Source organism: Entelurus aequoreus, linkage group LG01 (genome assembly GCF_033978785.1).
Source record: "Entelurus aequoreus isolate RoL-2023_Sb linkage group LG01, RoL_Eaeq_v1.1, whole genome shotgun sequence".
In the NCBI taxonomy this organism is placed as follows: domain Eukaryota; kingdom Metazoa; phylum Chordata; class Actinopteri; order Syngnathiformes; family Syngnathidae; genus Entelurus; species Entelurus aequoreus.
In genome coordinates this window covers 17248342-17269434 of record NC_084731.1, presented here as the reverse complement: position 1 = coordinate 17269434, position 21093 = coordinate 17248342, and the positions used below count along the sequence as shown (strand labels likewise).

At 38.1% G+C, this 21093-nt stretch overlaps 1 protein-coding gene across 1 annotated transcript in view; it reads left to right on the top strand.

Moving 5' to 3' along the window:
* Positions 1–21093, top strand: part of dnah1 (dynein, axonemal, heavy chain 1) — a 137720-nt gene that overhangs the window by 60576 nt on the left and 56051 nt on the right. Inside the window, 11 exon segments of the mRNA XM_062044902.1 lie at positions 1123–1152; positions 1309–1487; positions 6407–6637; positions 6723–6919; positions 9075–9210; positions 12533–12741; positions 12811–12982; positions 13050–13241; positions 14969–15079; positions 17402–17587; positions 17656–17847. Coding sequence (XP_061900886.1) covers positions 1123–1152; positions 1309–1487; positions 6407–6637; positions 6723–6919; positions 9075–9210; positions 12533–12741; positions 12811–12982; positions 13050–13241; positions 14969–15079; positions 17402–17587; positions 17656–17847 — 1835 coding nt within the window.

Sequence of the window (21093 nt, the reverse complement as noted above, 5' to 3'; positions counted from 1 at the left end):
GATTACTTTTTCGCACACTCTTGGCATTCCTACGATGAGCGTTGGCGGGGGGCCAAAAGCTGACTGCATGTTGAGTTACATACATACATACATACACTACCGTTCAAAAGTTTGGGGTCACCCAAACAATTTTGTGGAATAGCCTTAATTTCTAAGAACAAGAATAGACTGTCGAGTTTCAGATGAAAGTTCTCTTTTTCTGGCCATTTTGAGCGTTTAATTGACCCCACAAATGTGATGCTCCAGAAACTCAATCTGCTCAAAGGAAGGTCAGTTTTGTAGCTTCTGTAACGAGCTAAACTATTTTCAGATGTGTGAACATGATTGCACAAGGGTTTTCTAATCATCAATTAGCCTTCTGAGCCAATGAGCAAACACATTGTACCATTAGAACATTGGAGTGATAGTTGCTGGAAATGGGCCTCTATACACCTATGTAGATATTGCACCAAAAACCAGACATTTGCAGCTAGAATAGTCATTTACCACATTAGCAATGTATAGAGTGTATTTCTTAAAAGTTAAGACTAGTTTAAAGTTATCTTCATTGAAAAGTACAGTGCTTTTCCTTCAAAAATAAGGACATTTCAATGTGACCCCAAACTTTTGAACGGTAGTGTACATACATACTTACATATACACAGTACAGGCCAAAAGTTTGGACACACCTTCTCATTCACAACACAACTGATGGCACCAACCCCATTGATAAAGCAATAAATTCCACCAATCAACCCTGATAAGGCACACCTGTGAAGTGAAAACCATTTCAGGTGACTACCTCTTGAAGTTCATGGAGAGAATGCCAAGAGTGTGCAAAGCAGTAATCAGAACAAAGGGTGGCTGTTTTGTTTTCAGTTATTTGACCTTTTTTTGTTAAGTACATAACGCCACATGTGTTCATTCATAGTTTTGATGCCTTCAGTGACAATCTACAATGTAAATAGTCATGAAAATAAAGAAAACACATTGAATGAGAAGGTGTGTCCAAACTTTTGGCCTGTACTGTACATACATACATACACACACACACAGTGATGGGCTACATACTTGGAAAACTAATGGTCTCTATAATACTACATTATGAAACAATACTTCAATTCAACATATTATCTCTTTCAGGTGGAAGCATGAGTAAAAAGAATCCAGGAAGTAAGTCAATCATACACAATTTTCTTTTTAGAAATTCACTAAAAGCTATTTCTAATAAATCACATGTATTAAACAAATAAAACGTATGCAAGTATCCTTTGGAAAAGATTCAACCATTAATTTCAATTTTTTTTTTTTTTTTAAACCTATTATCAGGATCGGTGCCAGAAATTGTGCTATTGAACAACGCCATCGTCAAAGCCACGATCCGCGTCTACGCTACTATTTGCTCTCAGCTTCTACCAACTCCTGCAAAATCTCATTACACATTCAACCTCAGAGACCTGTCCAAGGTCTTCCAGGGCATCCTCATGGCTGAGACTAGCATGGTTGAGGTCAGTAGTTCATTAAGTACTTCATTCAGACTAGTGGCAAAACACAGTAGTAGCATACTTGCCAACCCTCCCGTTTTTAGCGGGAGACTCCCGGTATTCAGCGCCTCTCCCGACAACCTCCCGGCAGAAATTTTCTCCCGACAAACTCCCGGTATTCAGCCGGAGCTGGAGGCCACGCCCCCTCCAGCTCAATGCAGACCTGAGTGGGGACAGCCTGTTCTCACGTCCGCTTTCCCACAATATAAACAGCTTGCCTGCCCAATGACGTCATAACATCTACGGCTTTTAGAGAGTAGAGTGCACAACTGCGCACACAACAAGGAGACGAAGCAGAAGAACGAGGAAGTTACAGACATGGCGACGCCGTCGACGAGCAAGATGATGAAATACGCTTGCAAGTTCCAAAACGAATGGAAACTAAAATTTTAGTTCATCCAGGACAGTTCGAAGGGGAAGGGGTATGTAATTATGTTGCCTGTACATTTTGTAGAACAGACTTCTCCATTGAACACGGTGGCCGAGTCATGAACGGAGGAGAAGTTAAACAGGACAATACTGCCATCTACTGGATAGCCCCCGGAACACTGAAATTCAAGTATTTATTTTATTTATATGTATAATAAAATAAATATATATATATATATATATATATATATATATATATATATATATATATATATATATATATATATAGCTAGAATTCACTGAAAGTCAAGTATTTCATACATATATATATATATATATATATATATATATATATATATATATATGAAATACTTGAGTTGGTGAATTCTAGCTGTAAATATACTCCCCTATTAACCACGCCCTTAACTACGCCCCCAACCACGCCCCCCCCCACCACCCACCTCCCGGTATCGGAGGTCTCAAGGTTGGCAAGTATGGTAGTAGAAACACATTAACCAATGCATTTAATAACTAGAACAGCACTCAGAAAACGCAGTAATGGCTACGCATACAAGCGTTTATGTGCTATTCAAATTTTGATGCTCGAAACCCGAGTGTGTGAATGTGAGTGTGAATGTTGTTTGTGTATCTGTGTTGGCCCTGCGATGAGGTGGCAACTTGTCCAGGGTGTACCCCGCCTTCCGCCCGAATGCAGCTGAGATAGGCTCCAGCGACCCTGAAAGGGACAAGCGATAGAAAATGGATGGATGGATGGATGCTTGAAACTCCAGTTTTGATCAAAGCGTTGTATTGTGCAGACTATTCTGTCTGTATCAGAGGTCTTTGTGATAGTTGATTCAGCTCAACTTCTGATACTTGAATTCATGTTATACTTCTTAAGACTGCAAACTAGTCACTAATTAGTGCCTTTCCTAGTTGCAGCCAAGTAGCGAACTGCATTTAGGCAAGGCAAGCTTATTTGATCGAGCACAACTCGTACACAAGGAAAATAAAAGGGTTTTGTTTAGAGATGTCCGATAATGGCTTTTTTGCTGATATCCAATATTGTCCAACTCTTATTACCGATTCTGATATCAACCGATATACACAGTCGTGGAATTAACACATTATTATGCCTAATTTTGTTGTGATGCCCCGCTGGATGCATTAAACAATGTAACAAGGTTTTCCAAAATAAATCAACTCAAGTTATGGAAAAAAATGCCAACATGGCACTGCCATATTTATTATTGAAGTCACAAAGTGCATTATTTTTTTTAACATGCCTCCAAACAGCAGCTTGGAATTTGGGACATGCTCTCCCTGAGAGAGCATGAGGAGGTTGAGGTGGGGGGGGGGGGGGTGTATATTGTAGCGTCCCGGAAGAGTTAGTGCTGCAAGGGGTTCTGGGTATTTGTTCTGTTGGGTTTATGTTGTGTTACGGTACGGATGTTCTCCGGAAATGTGTTTGTCATTCTTGTTTGGTGTGGGTTCACAGTGTGGCGTATAATTTGTAACAGTGTTAAAGTTGTTTATACGGTCACCCTCAGTGTGACCTGTATGGCTGTTGACCAAGTATGCCTTGCATTCACTTGTGCGTGTAAAGCCGTAGATATTATGTGATTGGGCCGGCACGCAAAGGCAGTGCCTTTAGGGTTTATTGGCGCTCTGTACTTCTCCCTGCGTCCGTGTACCACTCCGTATAGCGGCGTTTTAAAAAGTCATACATTTTACTTTTTGAAACCGATACCGATAATTTCCGTTATCATATTTTAAAGCATTTATCAGCCAATAATATCGGCAGTCCGATATTATCGGACATCTCTAGTTTTGTTGAAACCCTTTATTCATTGAATCGAAAATACTGAAATTCCACGTCATAGTGAATTTGCAAACAGCTGAAATTATACCCAAAGCAAACTACAATCTGCTAACCAAGAATATACAACAATTCTTCTCAACAAAAGAGGAGAAATATAATCATAGAGAAAAATGTATTTTAAAACATTTGTACGCACTTACAACACTTAAGACCTTCAGTATATCAGTATGTGGAATTACATTATGGAATGGATTAACCACTAATCCACTTCAAGAAACTCTTCAAACTTAAAGTATTTACAAAGATGAATAACCAAGATTTTGAATTGAATTTGAATTTGAAGTGAATTTATATAGCGCTTTTCTCTAGTGACTCAAAGTGCTTTACATAGTGAAACCCAATATCTAAGTTACATTTAAACCAGTGTGGGTGGCACTGGGAGCAGTTGGGTAAAGTGTCTTGCCCAAGGACACAGCGGCAGTGACTAGGATGGCGTAAGCGGGAATCGAACCTGGAACCCTTAAGTTGCTGGCACAAGCTCTCTACCAACCGAGCTATGCCGGTTGGTAGAGAGGCAGATTAACATTCTGAATTTCTTTCATCCATCCATTCATTTTCTAGATAATCTTATTTATCTCACCATATGAAATATAACTTACTTCACTAATTATTATTTATTTATTTATTTTTAACGTTATTACTTATGGAGTATATTGAGAACGGGGAGTGAACAAATGTTTTAGCAACTGTTATGTAAAAGAAAAGGGGTAGGATTAAATAAGCTCTGCTTCTTCCTACTCCTTTTCAAACATGTTGGATAGAGAAACTGGAAATTGTGATGTATCATGTTGTATGCACGTATGTTCCAAATAAACACAAACTCAACTCAACTCAAAATTACTACAAGGCAAAAATAAAAATATTAAACAACCATAAAAATGATCCTAATTCAAATTAAAATCTGAAAATAAAATCATCATAAAAACAATCATAATTCAAATTAAAATCAAATATTGGAGATACAATATTTTCAGTTGTCATATGCACAATTAAATAAGAGTGTTTTCAGGCTGGATTTGAACATTGCCAACGTTGAGGCCTATCTCCCATTTTATGGAAGATAATTCCAGATTTTAGGAGCATAAAACTGAAACGCAGCCTCACCATCTTTGGTCCTGATTCTGGGCACCAGCAGGAGACCACTCCCTGAGGTTCTCAGAGCTCAAGATGGTCAGAGATGTACTTTGGCACAAGACCATGACCAGACTTGTAAACCAGCAGTTGTTTACAAGTCTATTCTCTGAGCAACAGGAAGTCAGTGCAGTGACCTAAGCACTAGACTATTATGGTCATATTTCCTGGTTCTAGTCACGACTTGAGCAGCATCATTCTGGATGTACTGCAATTGCTTAACAGCTCATTTAGAACAGCTCGTTACGCATCAAATACATGTTTCAGTCAATTCAGCACATTATAATGCAATGCACATTTGCTCTTATTTTCTTTAAACTGACCGTTTTTGTGCACATTAAAAAAAATGATAGGCCAAAGCCCAGTATGTCACTGTTCGGGTCTTTGGTATTTTACAACTATTTGTTGTGTTACTCCTTAGAACAGTGTGGTAGTACCAACTGAATTAGATCAGTGTCAGGTTCAAACACTGATGACATCTATTAAACAGGCAAGAAGCAAGGAATCATGCAGAGACAGAGTTAAATTTTCCTCAATGAGGAGAGACGTATTGGGCTGTACACTTAGTTACAGTTCCAACTAGGGCTGCAACAACTAATCGATTATAAAAATAGTTGGCGATTAACTTAGTCATCGATTCGTTGGATCTATGCTATGCGCATGCGCAGAGGCAATTTGTTTATTTTATTTTTTTTAATTTTTTAAAAATAAACCTTTATTTATAAACTGCAACATGTACAAACAGCTGAGAAACAATAATCAAAATAAGTATGGTGCCAGTATGCTGTTTTTTTTTCAATAAAATACTGGAAAGGATAGAAATGTAGTTTGTCTCTTTTATCTGATTATTAATCGATTAATCGAAGTAATAATCGACAGATTAATATATTATAAAATTAATCGTTAGTTGCAGCCCTAGTTCCAACCTACGCTCTAAGGTACAGTCCCACGTGCTCCTCTATTTATTTGGGAGGTCCCTGGTTACATCACTGAGGCTGCTTCTGAAGGAAGGGGAGGTAATTTCAGCAGCCCCAGTTAGACACAATATATGATTATTCATGAAATGGAAATGTGCTGACACTCGTGATATCGCCCTGTCTCTGCTTTGTCTGCATCAAGGCACTCGATGTTCGCCCTTGGCAGTCAGCAGGCCTGGTTTGGACACAAACACTGATACAAGACTGCTCGCAATCCAAGATTGCAAGTTGTCCCTTTGCACAGATAGAAAAGTACAACTTCAGCACAATTGATAATAACTATAGCAACGGCCTTTAAGCAAGAGAATTGTGTGATAACTTACACATAATTATTCTAACAATCAGTACCTACATAAGTACCAAATTCAACACCCATCTTTAGCTGTATGTGAGCTCTTCAACTACAGTATACATGACAAAACTGATTTAAAAAAATGTAATGCTGAACTGTTCTGTTAAAAGGCACAACATTGTGGATTTTGAGAATTGGTGTGTATAGATAACGTGACTTTGCTTGGTTTCAGACCAAAGAAATGCTTCTTCAGCTGTGGTACCATGAGAACTGCCGGGTTTTCCAGGATCGCTTGGTGTGTGCGGAAGACAGGGAGTGGTTCAACAATCTCCTGAAGGACTGTATTGAGGAGTTTGGCTGCAAATATGATGAGGTTGTGCCCTTCCAGCCTATCATATATGGGGATTTCATGATTCCCGGTGCACTCCACAAAGTTTACACATTCATAGAAGACAAGGAAAAGGTGAGCATAGCTAACATGACAAATGGTTACAAAGTAGTGTATTATTAATAAGCAGTGAATCATTTGCTGTCTTTCTTTACATTAGTTGGAAGAAATCATGGTGGAATACATGGAAGACTACAACCAGAACTGCACGCCCAAGATGAAGCTCGTGCTCTTCATGGACGCCATTCAGCATGTGTGCCGAATAGGTCGAGTTCTGCGCCAGCCGCTTGGCAATGCCCTGCTGCTTGGAGTCGGAGGCAGTGGACGACAGTCCCTCACTAAACTTGCCTCATATATGTAAGAACCCCTCAAGTGTAAAACATGCTAAGATTTCAGCAGCTGTTCACATGCATCATATACCGTATTTTTCGGACTATAAGGCCCACTTAAAATCCTTTAATTTTCTCAAAAATCGACAGTGCGCCTTATAACCCGGTGCGCCTAATGTTCTGGTTGTGCTTACTGACTTCGAAGCAATTTTATTTGGTAAATGGTGTAATAAGTGTGACCAGTAGATGGCAGGCATACATAAGAGATAAGTGTAGACTGCAATATGATGGCAGTAAACATCACCAAAACTTAAAATGTTCCATTGAGAATATAGAACATTACACACGGCGCTCAAAAATCTGTCAAAATGTGTTTAGTACGACTTCGGTAAGCTATGAAGCCGCGCCGCTTGAATTGTCGGTGCATTGAACATCATACTTGCCAACCTTGAGACCTCTAATATCGGGAGGTGGGGGGTAGGGGGTGGGGGGGCTTGGTCGGGGCGGGGGGCGTGGTTATTTACAGCTAGAATTCACCAACTCAAGTATTTCATATATACTGTATTTCATATATATATATATATATGTATGAAATACTTGACTTTCAGTGAATTCTAGCTATATATATATATATATATATATATATATATATATATATATATATATATATATATATATATATATATATATATATATATATATATATAAATATATATATATATATATATAATATTTATTTATTTATTTTATTTACATAGAAAAAGAAAAAAAAATACTTGAATTTCAGTGTTCCGGTGGCTATCCATTAGATGGCAGTATTGTCCTGTTTAACTTCTCCGTTCATGATGAGTATATCATTTCGGCCACCGTGTTCAATGGAGAAGTCTGTTCTACAAAATTTACAGGCAACATACACCTTCCCCTTCGAACTGTCCTGGATGAACTGAAATTCTTGTTTCCATTCGTTTTGGAACTTGCAAGCGTATTTCTTCATCTTGCTCGTCGACGGCGTCGCCATGTCTGTAATTTCCTCGTTCTTCTGCTTCGTCTCCTTGTTGTGTGCGCAGTTGTGCACTCTACTCTCTAAAAGCCCTAGATGTTATGACGTCATTGGGCAGGCAAGCTGTTTATATTGTGGGAAAGCGGACGAGAGAACAGGCTGTCCCCACTCAGTCTCAGGTCCGCATTGAGCTGGAGGGGGCGTGGACTCCAGCTCCGGCTGAATACCGGGAGTTTGTCGGGAGAAAATCTCTGCCGGGAGGTTGTCGGGAGAGGCGCTGAATACCGGGATTCTCCCGCTAAAAACGGGAGGGTTGGCAAGTATGATTAAACATACAAGTATTATTATGGTGTGTGTATAAGGACCGCAAAATGGCACCTATTAGCAGACATATTATCTGCCGTTTTGTTTCGCAATATTATGCAAAACCAACTTTTCTTACCTTCTGGTACCTGCTGATGTGTATTTGGGATCTGCATAAGTCCTGAAAATGTGCGCGCCTCCGCTATTGTAGTCCGTGCCGACACCGTAGTCGATAAGCTTCTTCTTTTTCTTTACCTTCTTATGTGACATTCATCTTCCGTTTTTGCCAATTCTAATATAAAGTAGTGTAAAGTTATTTCTTATATCTGTCAGTAAACTCGCCATGAAAGCGCTAAAACATACCGGTGTAGTGAGTTTACATTATTCACCCAAGGAACTTTAGTTATTAGTTCCGGTCGGACGGTTTTTCACGGGACACATTTCCGGTATTGATGTTGCATTATTGAGCCACGGATGAGGAGATGCTGCTCCGTTATTGATTTAAGTAAAGTCTGAATGTCATTTAAACAGTTGTCGAAGGTGAGCCACATAAGTAAGACGGCCCACAAAACAGCGCATCCTAAAGATAGTCTGTATAACATAATCTATACAACATTTTCACCAAATAACCATCATCACATGTTATGTAGACCACAAGATAGTGTTTTAAATTGAGAAAAAAATCATAATATGACCCCTTAAATGCGGTGCGCCTTTTGTATGAAAATAGACCTGACTAGACCCACTCATCTGCAGTGCGCTTTTAATCCGGTGCGCCCTATGGTCCAAAAAATACGGTACTTGTACATGTTTATAGAAAACATCATATTTGACTTGAAGTTTCATTACATAGCCTCAAAATGTTCCTCTTTCCATTTAGATCTGAGTATAAGTGTTTCCAGATTGAACTGTCCAAGAACTACGGTCAATTTGAGTGGCGGGAGGACATCAAAAGCATCATGCTGAAGGCTGGCCTTCATAACCAGCAGATCACTTTTCTCTTCGTAGATACACAGGTTCTCTTCAGTACATTTTATCACATCCCTACACAGCAACTGTGTGTCAATGTATCGAAATATCAACCGTCTGTTTACCAGCTCTGCACCCTCTCCGGGCTTCGAACATGGGTTTTTACAATCCACCATTGGTTGAAACAGCGGAACAAAAGATACCAGAAACTGGGTCAGTTGAGGTCTGAATGACATCATTAATAAAAAAAAACCTGCTCGATGTTCCTCAAAAAAGTGACAAGAGGATAGAATCAAAATTGTAAAGAAATGTAGATCCAAGACCTCAACTGACTGTCACGGAATTGATATGAAAGCGATAAAATAAGTCTATGAAGCTATTTCAGGACCTTTAAAGCAGTGGTCCCCAACCTTTTTGTAGCTGGGGACCAGTCAACGCTTGAAAATTGGTCCCACGGACCGGGGGTGTATTTTTTTTTTTTTTTTCATAAAGAAATACAATCATGTGTGCTTACGGACTGTATCCCTGCAGACTGTATTGATCTATATTGACATACACATGCACAATATGTATATATTGTGTTTTTTATGTTGATTTAATTTAAAAAAAATAAAATAATAATAATAATATTTTTTTGTATTTTTTTATTTATTTCTTGTGCGGCCCGGTACCGGTCCGCGGCCCGGTGTTTGGGGACCACTGCTTTAAAGTATATTACCTACTCATTGGCCTTGTGGTTAGTGTGTCCGCCCTGAGATCGGTAGGTTGTGAGTTCAAACCCCGGCCGAGTCATACCAAAGACTATAAAAAATGGGACCCATTACCTCCCTGCTTGACACTCAGCATCAAGGGTTGGAATTGGGGGTTAAATCACCAAAAATGATTCCCGGGCGCTGCTGCTCACTGCTTCCCTCACCTCCCAGGGGGTGATCAAGGGTGATGGGTCAAATGCAGAGAATAATTTCGCCACACCTAGTGTGTGTGTGACAATCATTGGTACTTTAACTTTTTTAGCAATCGATCATTTCAAACTGGCAAATTCCCAAACAAAATAAAAATAGCTAAAGTCGTACTGATTTGTAAAACTGCAGACAGGCACTAATTTACAAATTATAGACCGGTTTCCCTACTTCCATAATTATCTAAAATAATAAAACAATTATTTAATAAAAAACTGGACAATTTCATGAACAAAAGTGGAACACTCGCGGACAGTCAATACTGCTGTTACGTTGGTGCCGTGACCCTGATCAGAGTGAGGTAACGGATTCCAAACACCTTGAAAGCGGTGCTGGACAATAAATTGACAGCCCCTAGATTAAAAAAAAACAACTAGTAAAGTGTCATTAAGATTAAGAATTTATTTTGCAAATAATCCTGCCACACACACTCATACTGTACACCAGTGTGGCTTTTAGCTCATTGGCTAGCGCTGCTCGACTTAACTCTCAATCTGTGGGCATGGCTGGTCATCGGTTCAAAGCCCGGGCAAAAAGCGGGGCTAGGTAAGCGTTACATATACAGTGTAGGCTAAAAGTTTGGACACATCTTCTCATTCAATGCATTTTCTTTATTTTCATGACTATTTACATTGTAGATTGTCACGACTAAGAATGAACACATGTGGAGTTATGTACTTAACCAAAAAAAGGTGAAACAACTGAAAACATGTTTTATATTCTAGTTTCTTCTTTGCTCTGATTACTGCTTTGCACACTCTTGGCATTCTCTCGATGAGCTTCAAGTAGTAGTCACCTGAAATGGTTTTCCAACAGTCTTGAAGGAGTTCCCAGATCGAGAGAATGCCAAGAGTGTGCAAAGGGTGGCTATTTTGAAGGAACTAGAATATAAACCATATTTTCAGTTATTTCACCTTTTTTTGTTAAGTACATAACTCCACATGTGTTCATTCATAGTTTTGATGCCTTTAGTGACAATCTACAATTTAAATAGTCATGAAAATAAAGAAAACGCATTGAATGAGAAGGTGTGTCAGGTTCAAACACTGATGGCATCTATTAAACAAGACAAGAAGCAAGGAATTAAACGGAGACAGAATTAAATTTGGCTCAATTGAGGAGAAACGTCTGGGTTGTACTCTTGCACAGTCTCCCAACACGCTTGTGACGAAAGATTGTACGCCTCCTCTTTTATTTGGACTTTCCCTGATTACATGGCAACAGCTGTTTCTAAAGGGACGATGGTCGTCAACAGCCATCGCCTTTGATTACAAAACAGTTCAAAGAAAAGGTCGGTTCAAAGAAAAGGTCGTAAAAGAGTTCAAAGAAAAGGTCGCCTGGAGGGGAGTCTGGCCCTGCTTCCTCTCCGCTTTGTAGTTCTCGGGTCAAGACAAATATTTTTCTGTGGATTACAATACATCAAAGAAACAGAACACCTTCATGTTGCTTCCCATCCTACACAGTGGAGTTTTACAAGCCTTCTTCTTGGTAGGATCAAAGACAGCTTTTGTCTTCTCGCCGGGAACTCATGGCAACACAAAGTTTTGTGATAACTTAGATACAATTATTCTGACAAGGCAGTGTTTCCCACACATTCATTTATTTGTTGCGGCCCGCCACGAAAGAATTACATCCGCCACAAATAAAAAAATAAATACATTTCTTTTTTTTTTTTCTTTTTTTTTTTTTTTTTTGTCCTGTCCAGCTTCTCAGGAAAATCATATAGTTGATGTAGATGCCCATATAGGCTGTTCAGATTTACTTTACAAAAGAGAAATGTAGGATACTTCTCTTGTTGCCTTATTTGTATTTGACCACTACTGTTTTCTGTTTATTTGTTACCGACTGTAGCAGGACACCTCTGCCTCTGTTTCACTTTATGTTGCTGGTAAATAATATGGTTGTAGTAGTAGGCTAAAGTCAAATTATTTAGTATGCACTAATTAAAGGGGCAGAGCTTTAAGAGACATTTTAGCTTTTATATTTTATAAGATATATTTTTTGTAAGAACCACAATTAATAAATATATTTCAGTGAATAACTTATTGTTCAAATCTGTATATAAATATGTACATAAAGTGTTGTAATTATATTGTAAAATGGATGGATGGATGGATGGATGGACGTTTAAAACAAAACTGTTATTATTAATTAGTAAGTATACATTTTTTTAGCCTTTTTAGAGAAAATCATATCATTGTAGTAAATTATGCAAATTACTCGATGATGTTATGGTGACCACGCCCATAGCCACGCCCCCACCGCCACAGGTATCTTGGCAGTTTATGGGAAACACTGCAAGGTGTGTCCAAACTTTTGGCCTGTAATGTACATGCAATTCCAAAACGGCATATCTCAAATATTATTTACTATTCTGGTGTTTAAAACATTTGGAATATTTATTCACCAGATTAAAAGTGAGTCATTCCTGGAGGACATCAACAGCATTTTGAACTCCGGTGATGTCCCCAACTTGTATGCATCGGACGAACAAGAGCGCATCCTGGCAGGGATGAAGCCAGTGGTGCAAGAGCTGGGCCAACAGCCAACCAAATCCAATCTTATGGCTGCCTACCTAAAGAGAGTCCGTTGTAACATCCACACAGTACTCTGCATGAGGTGAGCAGTTCCTTCAAAGCCTTATTCTTTTCCTCTAATCATACACCCGCCACATTTTATTCTTTTTAGTCCTATCGGGGAGGTGTTTCGTGCACGACTGAGGCAGTTTCCCTCACTGGTAACATGTTGCACCATAGACTGGTTCAGTGCTTGGCCGGATGAGGCTCTGCAAGCTGTGGCCACATCATTTCTTAATGAGCTACATGAGCTGGATGCCAGCCCCGATGTCATGGATGGACTGGTGAGGATGCTTGTGGGTTTTTTTTTTACGATGAAAAACAAACAAACCTGTGAATTCATGTTTCCAGGTATCTATGTGCATGAGTATCCACCAGAGCGTAGCCAGGAAGTGTGATCAGTTTCTTGCTGAGCTTTCTCGACAAAACTATGTCACGCCAAAGAGCTACTTGGAACTACTCAACATCTTCTCGGATCTCATCGGGCGCAAGAAACAAGAGCTGTGCCACGCTCGGCAACGCATGACGACTGGTCTGGACAAGGCAAATTACTTTTGTTTATCTTGCAAACCTTTGTTTGGGTTATACAGTATACCGGTGCTAGTATAGTATCGCGGTACTAATTAAGTCTGTGGAACGCTCTCCCTGACCACCTGAGGGCACCACAGACTGTGGATGCTTTTAAAAAAAGGCTTAAAAGCCCTTCTTTTTAAAAAAGCCTTTTTTTTTACATATATGCATACTAGTTATAGCTATTTGGCTGTTCTAGTTTGTATTTTTATTTATTTATCTTTTTATTTGTTTATATATTTTTTTGAATTTATTTTTATTTTTTTGTAAATGTTTTTAATACACTGTAGCACTTGGAGATTGTTTACTCAATATAAAGTGATTTTTACAAATAAAATCTATTATTATTATTATTATTATATTTACAAACGGTACTAAACTCTGTTTGAAAAGTACCGGTTCGCCATATATCTTTTTTTTACATCATGTCGCGACATTGCTGGTTTTACGAGCAGAGGAGCATGTTCGGCAGCGCACAATCACGGAGTACTTACAAGCAGACACAGTGTGTGGACAGAAAAGGGAGAATGGATGCATTTTGGCTTAAAAACTAAAGATAAAGGTGAAGTTATAACACTGAAACACCCTCAGGGAGAGGTTATTTAAAACTAGCTAGTTAGCGGCTAATGTCCATCCGCAATCGGCAATGCTTTAGCTTCTTCTAAATCACTAATCCTCGCCTCCATGGCAACAAATAAAGTGAGTTTCATACAAGTACCATTATCAGTGCAGGACGAGGAATAGCTAAACATGCTTCACTACACACCGTAGGAGGATACAATAGCTCAGCGGCGTCACAATGTAAACAAATGCCATGGGTGGATCTACACCTAACATCCACTGTAATGATACCAAGTACAAGAGTGTATCTAGTCGATACTACTATTACATCAATATTTTTTCCATCCATCTATTTTTTTACCGCTTGTCCCGATTGGGGTCGCGGGGGTCAGCTGCATTCGGGTGCAAGGCGAGGTACACCCTGGACTAGTCGCCACCTCATCTATATTTTTTATCGTCACAAAATCTTTTCTTTTTAGAAAAAGTTAATTTTATATTCATAGACTCAGGAAATACGTCTCTGGACACATGACAACTTAAATTATGACCAATGTATGATCCTGTAACTACTTGGTATCGGATCTATACCTAAATGTGTGGTATCATCCAAAACTAATGTAAAGTATCAAACAACAGAAGAATAAGTGATTATTACATTTTAACAGAAGTGTAGATAGAACATGTTAAAGGAGAAAGTAACCAAATATTAACAGTAAATTAACAAGTGGATTAATAATCCTTTTTTACAGCTTGTCCTTTATAATGTTGACAAAATAATAGGTAGATAAATGACACAATATGTTACTGCATACGTCAGCAGACTAATTAGGAGCCTTTGTTTGTTTACTTACTACTAAAAGACAAGTTGTCTAGTACGTTCACTATTTTCTTTAAGGACAAAATTGCTCTTCGATAGCAATAATAAACATTTGTTTAATGTGTCTTAAGATTTTTTGTTAAAATAATGCCAATAATGCCATTTTTTTGTGGTGCCCTTTATTTAAAAAAAGTATCGAAATATATTTTAGTACCGGTACTGGTACCAAAATGTTGGTATCGAGACAACCCTTATTTAATGTGTAATTTGTCTAAATGTTCCTAATTTATCGTCCTTTGGGACTGAATCTGTTGCTTTATAGCTTCTGAGCACAGCAGAGGATGTGAGTAAGATGCAAGAGGAGCAAGAGTTGATGAGACCTCTTCTGGAGGAGGCTTCAAGGGAAACGGAGGTCACAATGGAGACCATCAAAGTAAGAAAATGTGCACTGTATTGAATGTGTGTTGATAGACCAAACCTGGGTAAAATACGGCCCGCGGGCCACATGCGGGCCATTAACATGCGGGCCATTAACATTTTCAATCCGCCCCGCCGGACGTTCAACATAATTTTTTTAGACCTTTAACATCAAAACTGTAGCCGCCATTATGATGTGCAGTGCTGTTTTTAAATGACCGTAAGTATTTCAATGGTTGAAATCTACAGTTTTGAGTATTGTACGAGTTATTACGGTAATCTACGTCACAGCAGAGGAACAAAGCAGAGTGGGCGGGGTTTGTTTTCAGAGCAGCCAGCCCCAAACACATGTGACAGGAACAGATGCGGAAGAACATTTGTACAACAAATCTCTGCATAAAAGTGATAATATATCATATTGTAGGTGTTTATTACCCTTTGCATTTATATTTTGCTGTTTGTTATATTTTTGTTGTGTTTTGCTTGATTATAAAAGATGTCTATCGAGGAGCTGGTCTGAGAAGTAAAAGAGGAGCGATGTTCATATGTTGTTAATATTCAATGTTTTATTATTCATAGATAATATTGTAAATCTCACTTTCTTTATTTTCATGTACATTTTGGGTGTCCCATTCAGTAAAAAACTGTAAAATTCCATTCCTTTTTTTTGCGGAGGTCTGTCATAACTTTTTTTAGAATTCTATCGGATATTGTGACTTTTGGTATTAGTGTTCCTGAAAAAAAAGCGACCCAAACACACAAACTGTACAGCAGATTTTTACATCTAAATGTGTACGTATAATTTATACACACATACACGTTGGCCCCCCAGATACATTTTTTTCTCTCAATGTGGCCCCCCAGTCAAAATATAAAAGAGGAGCGATGTTCATATGTTGTTAATATTCAATGTTTTATTGTTCATAGTTAATATTGTAAATCTCACTTTCTTTATTTTAATGTACATTTTGGGTGTCCCATTCAGTAAAAAAACTGTAAAATTCAATTCCTTTTTTTTGCGGAGGTCTGTAATAATTTTTTTTAGAACTCTTATCGGATATTGTGACTTTTGGTATTAGTGTTCCTGAAAAGAAGGGACCCAAACACACATACTGTACAGCAGATTTTTACATCTAAATGTGTACGTATAAATTATACACACATACACGTTGGCCCCCCAGATACATTTTTTTCTCTCAATGTGGCCCCCCCAGTCAAAATATAAAAGAGGAGCGATGTTCATATGTTGTTAATATTCAGTGTTTTATTGTTCATAGTTAATTAATATTGTAAATCTCACTTTCTTTATTTTAATGTACATTTTGGGTGTCCCATTCAGTAAAAAACTGTAAAATTCCATTCCTTTTTTTTGCGGAGGTCTGTCATAACTTTTTTTAGAACTCTTATCGGATATTGTGACTTTTGGTATTAGTGTTCCTAGGAAAAAAGGGATCCAAACACACAAACTGTACAGCAGATTTTTACATCTAAATGTGTACGTATAATTTATACACACATACACATTGGCCCCCCATACACATTTTTTTCTCTCAATGTGGCCCCCCCAGTCAAAATATAAAAGAGGAGCGATGTTCATATGTTGTTAATATTCAGTGTTTTATTGTTCATAGTTAATATTGTAAATCTCACTTTCTTTATTTTCATGTACATTTTGGGTGTCCCATTCAGTAAAAAAAACTGTAAAATTCCATTCCTTTTTTTTGCGGAGGTCTGTCATAACTTTTTTTAGAATTCAATCGGATATTGTGACTTTTGGTATTAGTGTTCCTGAAAAAAAAGGGACCCAAACACACATACTGTACAGCAGATTTTTACATCTAAATGTGTACGTATAATTTATACCCACATACACATTGGCCCATCATACACATTTTTTTCTCTCAATGTGGCCCCCCAGTCAAAATATAAAAGAGGAGCGATCTTCATATATTGTTAATATTCAGTGTTTTATTGTTCATAGTTAATATTGTAAATCTCACTTTCTTCATTTTAATGTACATTTTGGGTGTCCCATTCAGTAAAAAACTGTAAAATTCCATTTCTTTTTTTTGCGGAGGTCTGTCATAACTTTTTTTAGAATTCAATCGGATATTGTGACTTTTGGTATTAGTGTTCCTGAAAAAAATGGACCCAAACACACATACTGTACAGCAGATTTTTACATCTAAATGTGTACGTATAATTTATACACACATACACATTGGCCCCCCCAGACACATTTTTTTCTCTCAATGTGGCCTCCGAGTCAAAATATTTGCCCAACTCTGTGATAGACAGACCACTTGAGATGTTTTTTTTGTTTTTTTTACCATTGTAGGTAGACTCCGTGATTGCAGAGGAGACCAAAAAGTCAGTACAAGAAGAGGAAGTCAAAGCTTCGGAGAAAGCCCGTATAGCAGGGGAGATCGCCACCGATGCGCAGAGAGACCTGGACGAGGCCCTGCCGGCCCTTGAGTCTGCTCTCACCAGCCTCAAGTCACTCAACAAGGGAGACGTCTCTGAAGTCAGATACTTTGGTCCTAATGTGATCGCAAGTCCACTTTCTTCATAATGAATTCTAACGGTTCACAGGTGCGAGCCTTGCAGCGCCCTCCTCAAGGGGTAAGGTTGGTCATTGAGGCTTTGTGCATCATGAGGGAAGTCAAACCTAAGAAGATCGCTGGAGAAAAACCTGGAACCAAGGTTGATGACTACTGGGAAAATGGCAAAACTTTGCTGCAAGATCCTGGAAAGTTTCTGGATAGTCTTTTTAACTATGACAAGGTAACATAGACCATCAATTTAACCGCAACATTTCTCCCACGCACTTTTAACCTAGCGCTTTATACAATCATGCGGCTAATTTAAGAGTTTTTTCCTGGTTCTTCATATGCTTCGCATGCTAAATGAAATTGCCAAACGGGTCACAGTGGCTCGAAAAGGTTCATTATGTCTTCGTATACTTTTTCAAATGTTCTTGTAATTAAACCATATTTTCGATATATTAGATGGCATTTTGACCTGACATGTTTCGACTGTCATCTGCAGTCTTCTTCAGAAGGTGGTCGGGTGACCGAAAATATGGTCTAGTGACAAGAAAATTAGGAAAAGGTCACAGTGGACCAATTTATTTGTTCACATTCACACGATCATTTAGTGAACCATTTAGCGCAATATGCACTCACCATCATCTTGGAGAAGACACAACGTAATGCACATGATGTAGCCCCAAAGCCGAAGTCGATCAGCCACAAACCGACCCACAAAATATAACGTTTCATAGCTATTGCTGGGTTATACGTGTAACGTTATATAGGCAATATCAGTTTGTGATGAGTTGCAGTAGAATTTACATAATCAACACAGATCAGTGGCTCATTTAACCAATACATGTTGAACTGTACATATAAACTACCGTTCAAAAGTTTGGGGTCACATTGAAATGTCCTTATTTTTGAAGGAAAAGCACTCTACTTTTCAATGAAGATAACTTTAAACTAGTCTTAACTTTAAAGAAATACACTCTATACATTGCTAATGTGGTAAATGACTATTGTAGCTGCAAATGTCTGGTTTTTGGTGCAATATCTACATAGGTGTATAGAGGCCCATTTCCAGCAACTATCACTCCAGTGTTCAATGGTACAATGTGTTTGCTCATTGGCTCAGAAGGCTAATTGATGATTAGAAAACCCTTGTGCAATCATGTTTACACATCTGAAAACAGTTTAGCTTGTTACAGAAGCTACAAAACTGACCTTCCTTTGAGCAGATTGAGTTTCTGGAGCATCACATTTGTGGGGTCAATTAAACGCTCAAAATGGCCAGAAAAAGAGAACTTTCATCTGAAACTCGACAGTCTATTCTTGTTCTTACAAATGAAGGCTATTCCACAAAATTGTTTGGGTGACCCCAAAGTTTTGAACAGTAGTGTATATTATTCAACTAAATGACACTTTATTGTTGTTTACTGTTATTGATTATTACTATTTTAATATATGTTTACTAGAATTCACCCTCAGGCATTTTTTAACTGTGCACAGGTGTTATTCAACTAAATCACTGGCCTGGTGGTTAGAGCAGGGGTGTCCACATTTTTTCCACTGAGGGCAGTACACGGAAAAATTTAAGCATGTGGGGGCCATTTTGATATTTTTCATTTTCAAACCTTAACAAAATATATGGATTTTTTTTGTTTTTAATCTTTAGGGCTCCCGGGGACTATAAAGGGTCTCAGTCATTAAACTGTTAAAAATAAGTCAAATTATTATTATTATTTTTTATTTAACGCTTACAGTAAATCTGTATATCAACTTGAGGTTGATATAAAGTAAAAAAAAAAAAAGGTTTCCTGTCAAAGACAAGTGTGTTTTTATAGTAAAACTGAAATTTAATTTAATATTTTTGAGTAATCACAGTGAAAAGTTAAATAAAATCCTACTAAATATATTTGGGATCCAAAAGGTCCCCCACTCATAAAGTGATACATTTTTATTGTTTTTTTTTTACTTTTAACACTTAAATTACGATATCACCTTCAGATATATCTGTCGATTTTACGTTTTAACTATTATTTTGTTTGTTTTATGCTCTTTTGTCAAATAAAACTTTGATGTTTTTATATTTTTTCCACATAAAACATTTTAAAGTGATATTTTTTAAGTAATAATTCATTATAACATAGATTTTTAGTGGGTTTTTTTTAGCAATGGCAAAAAAAAGAAAAATAAACAAAGACAAAAGAAAAAAAAACAGCCTGCATGGCAGCTTTGTGTCAACATTGCAACTTTTTCTTGTTAGATTTCACCTCATTCCACTTTTTTAAATGTTTTTTAAAATTTTTGCAATATTATCAATTTTGCAATTTTTGCAGAATGTGTGGCTGGCCGGTAAACAATTAGCTGTGGGCCGCAAATGGCCCCCGGGCCGCACTTTGGACACGCCTGGGTTAGAGTGTCCGCCCTGAGATCGGTAGGTCGTGAGTTCAAACCCCGGCCGAGTCATACCAAAGACTATAAAAATGGGACCCATTACCTCCCTGCTTGGCACTCAGCATCAAGGGTTGGAATTGGGGGTTAAATCACCAAAAATGACTCCCGGGCGCGGCCACCGCTGCTGCCCACTGCTCCCCTCACCTCCCAGGGGGTGATCAAGGGTGATGGGTCAAATGCAGAGAATAATGTCGCCACACCTAGCGTGTGTGTGACAATCATGGGTACTTTAACTTTAACTTTATAACACTGAATTGTTGTTTACTGTTAGTTTATTACAATAATACTCTGTTTATTAGAATTAACTAAGACATTTTGAACTGTGCATAGGTGTTATTTAACTAAATGACACATTATTGTTGTTTACTGTAATTGATTATTACTATATTACTCTATTAGAATTTAGCCTCAGACATTTTGAACTGTGCATACATGTTATTCAACTAACAGACACTGAATTGTTGTTTACTGTTATTGTTTATTACTATATTACTCTGTTTATTAGAATTTAAAGGCCTACTGAAATTATTTAAAAAAAAAATTTAAACAGGGATAGCAGATCCATTCTATGCGTCATACTTGATCATTTCGCGATATTGCCATATTTTTGCAGAAAGGATTTAGTAGAGAACATCGACGATAAAGTTTGCAACTTTTGGTCGCTGATAAAAAAAGCCTTGCCTGTACCGGAAGTAGCGTGACGTCACAGGTTGAAAGGCTCCTCACATTTCCCCGTTGTTTACACTAGCAGCGAGAGTGATTCGGACCGAGAAAGCGACGATTACCCCATTAATTGGAGCGAGGATGAAAGATTCGTGGATGAGGAACGTGAGAGTGAAGGACTAGAGTGCAGTGCAGGACGCATCTTATTTCGCTCTGACCGTAACTTAGGTACAAGCTGGCTCATTGGATCTTTTTGTATTGGATACAATGTGTCCGAATACTTCCGTTTCAACGATTGACGTCACGCGCAAACGTCATCATACATAGACGTTTTCAACCGGAAGTTTAGCGGGAAATTTAAAATTGCACTTTATAA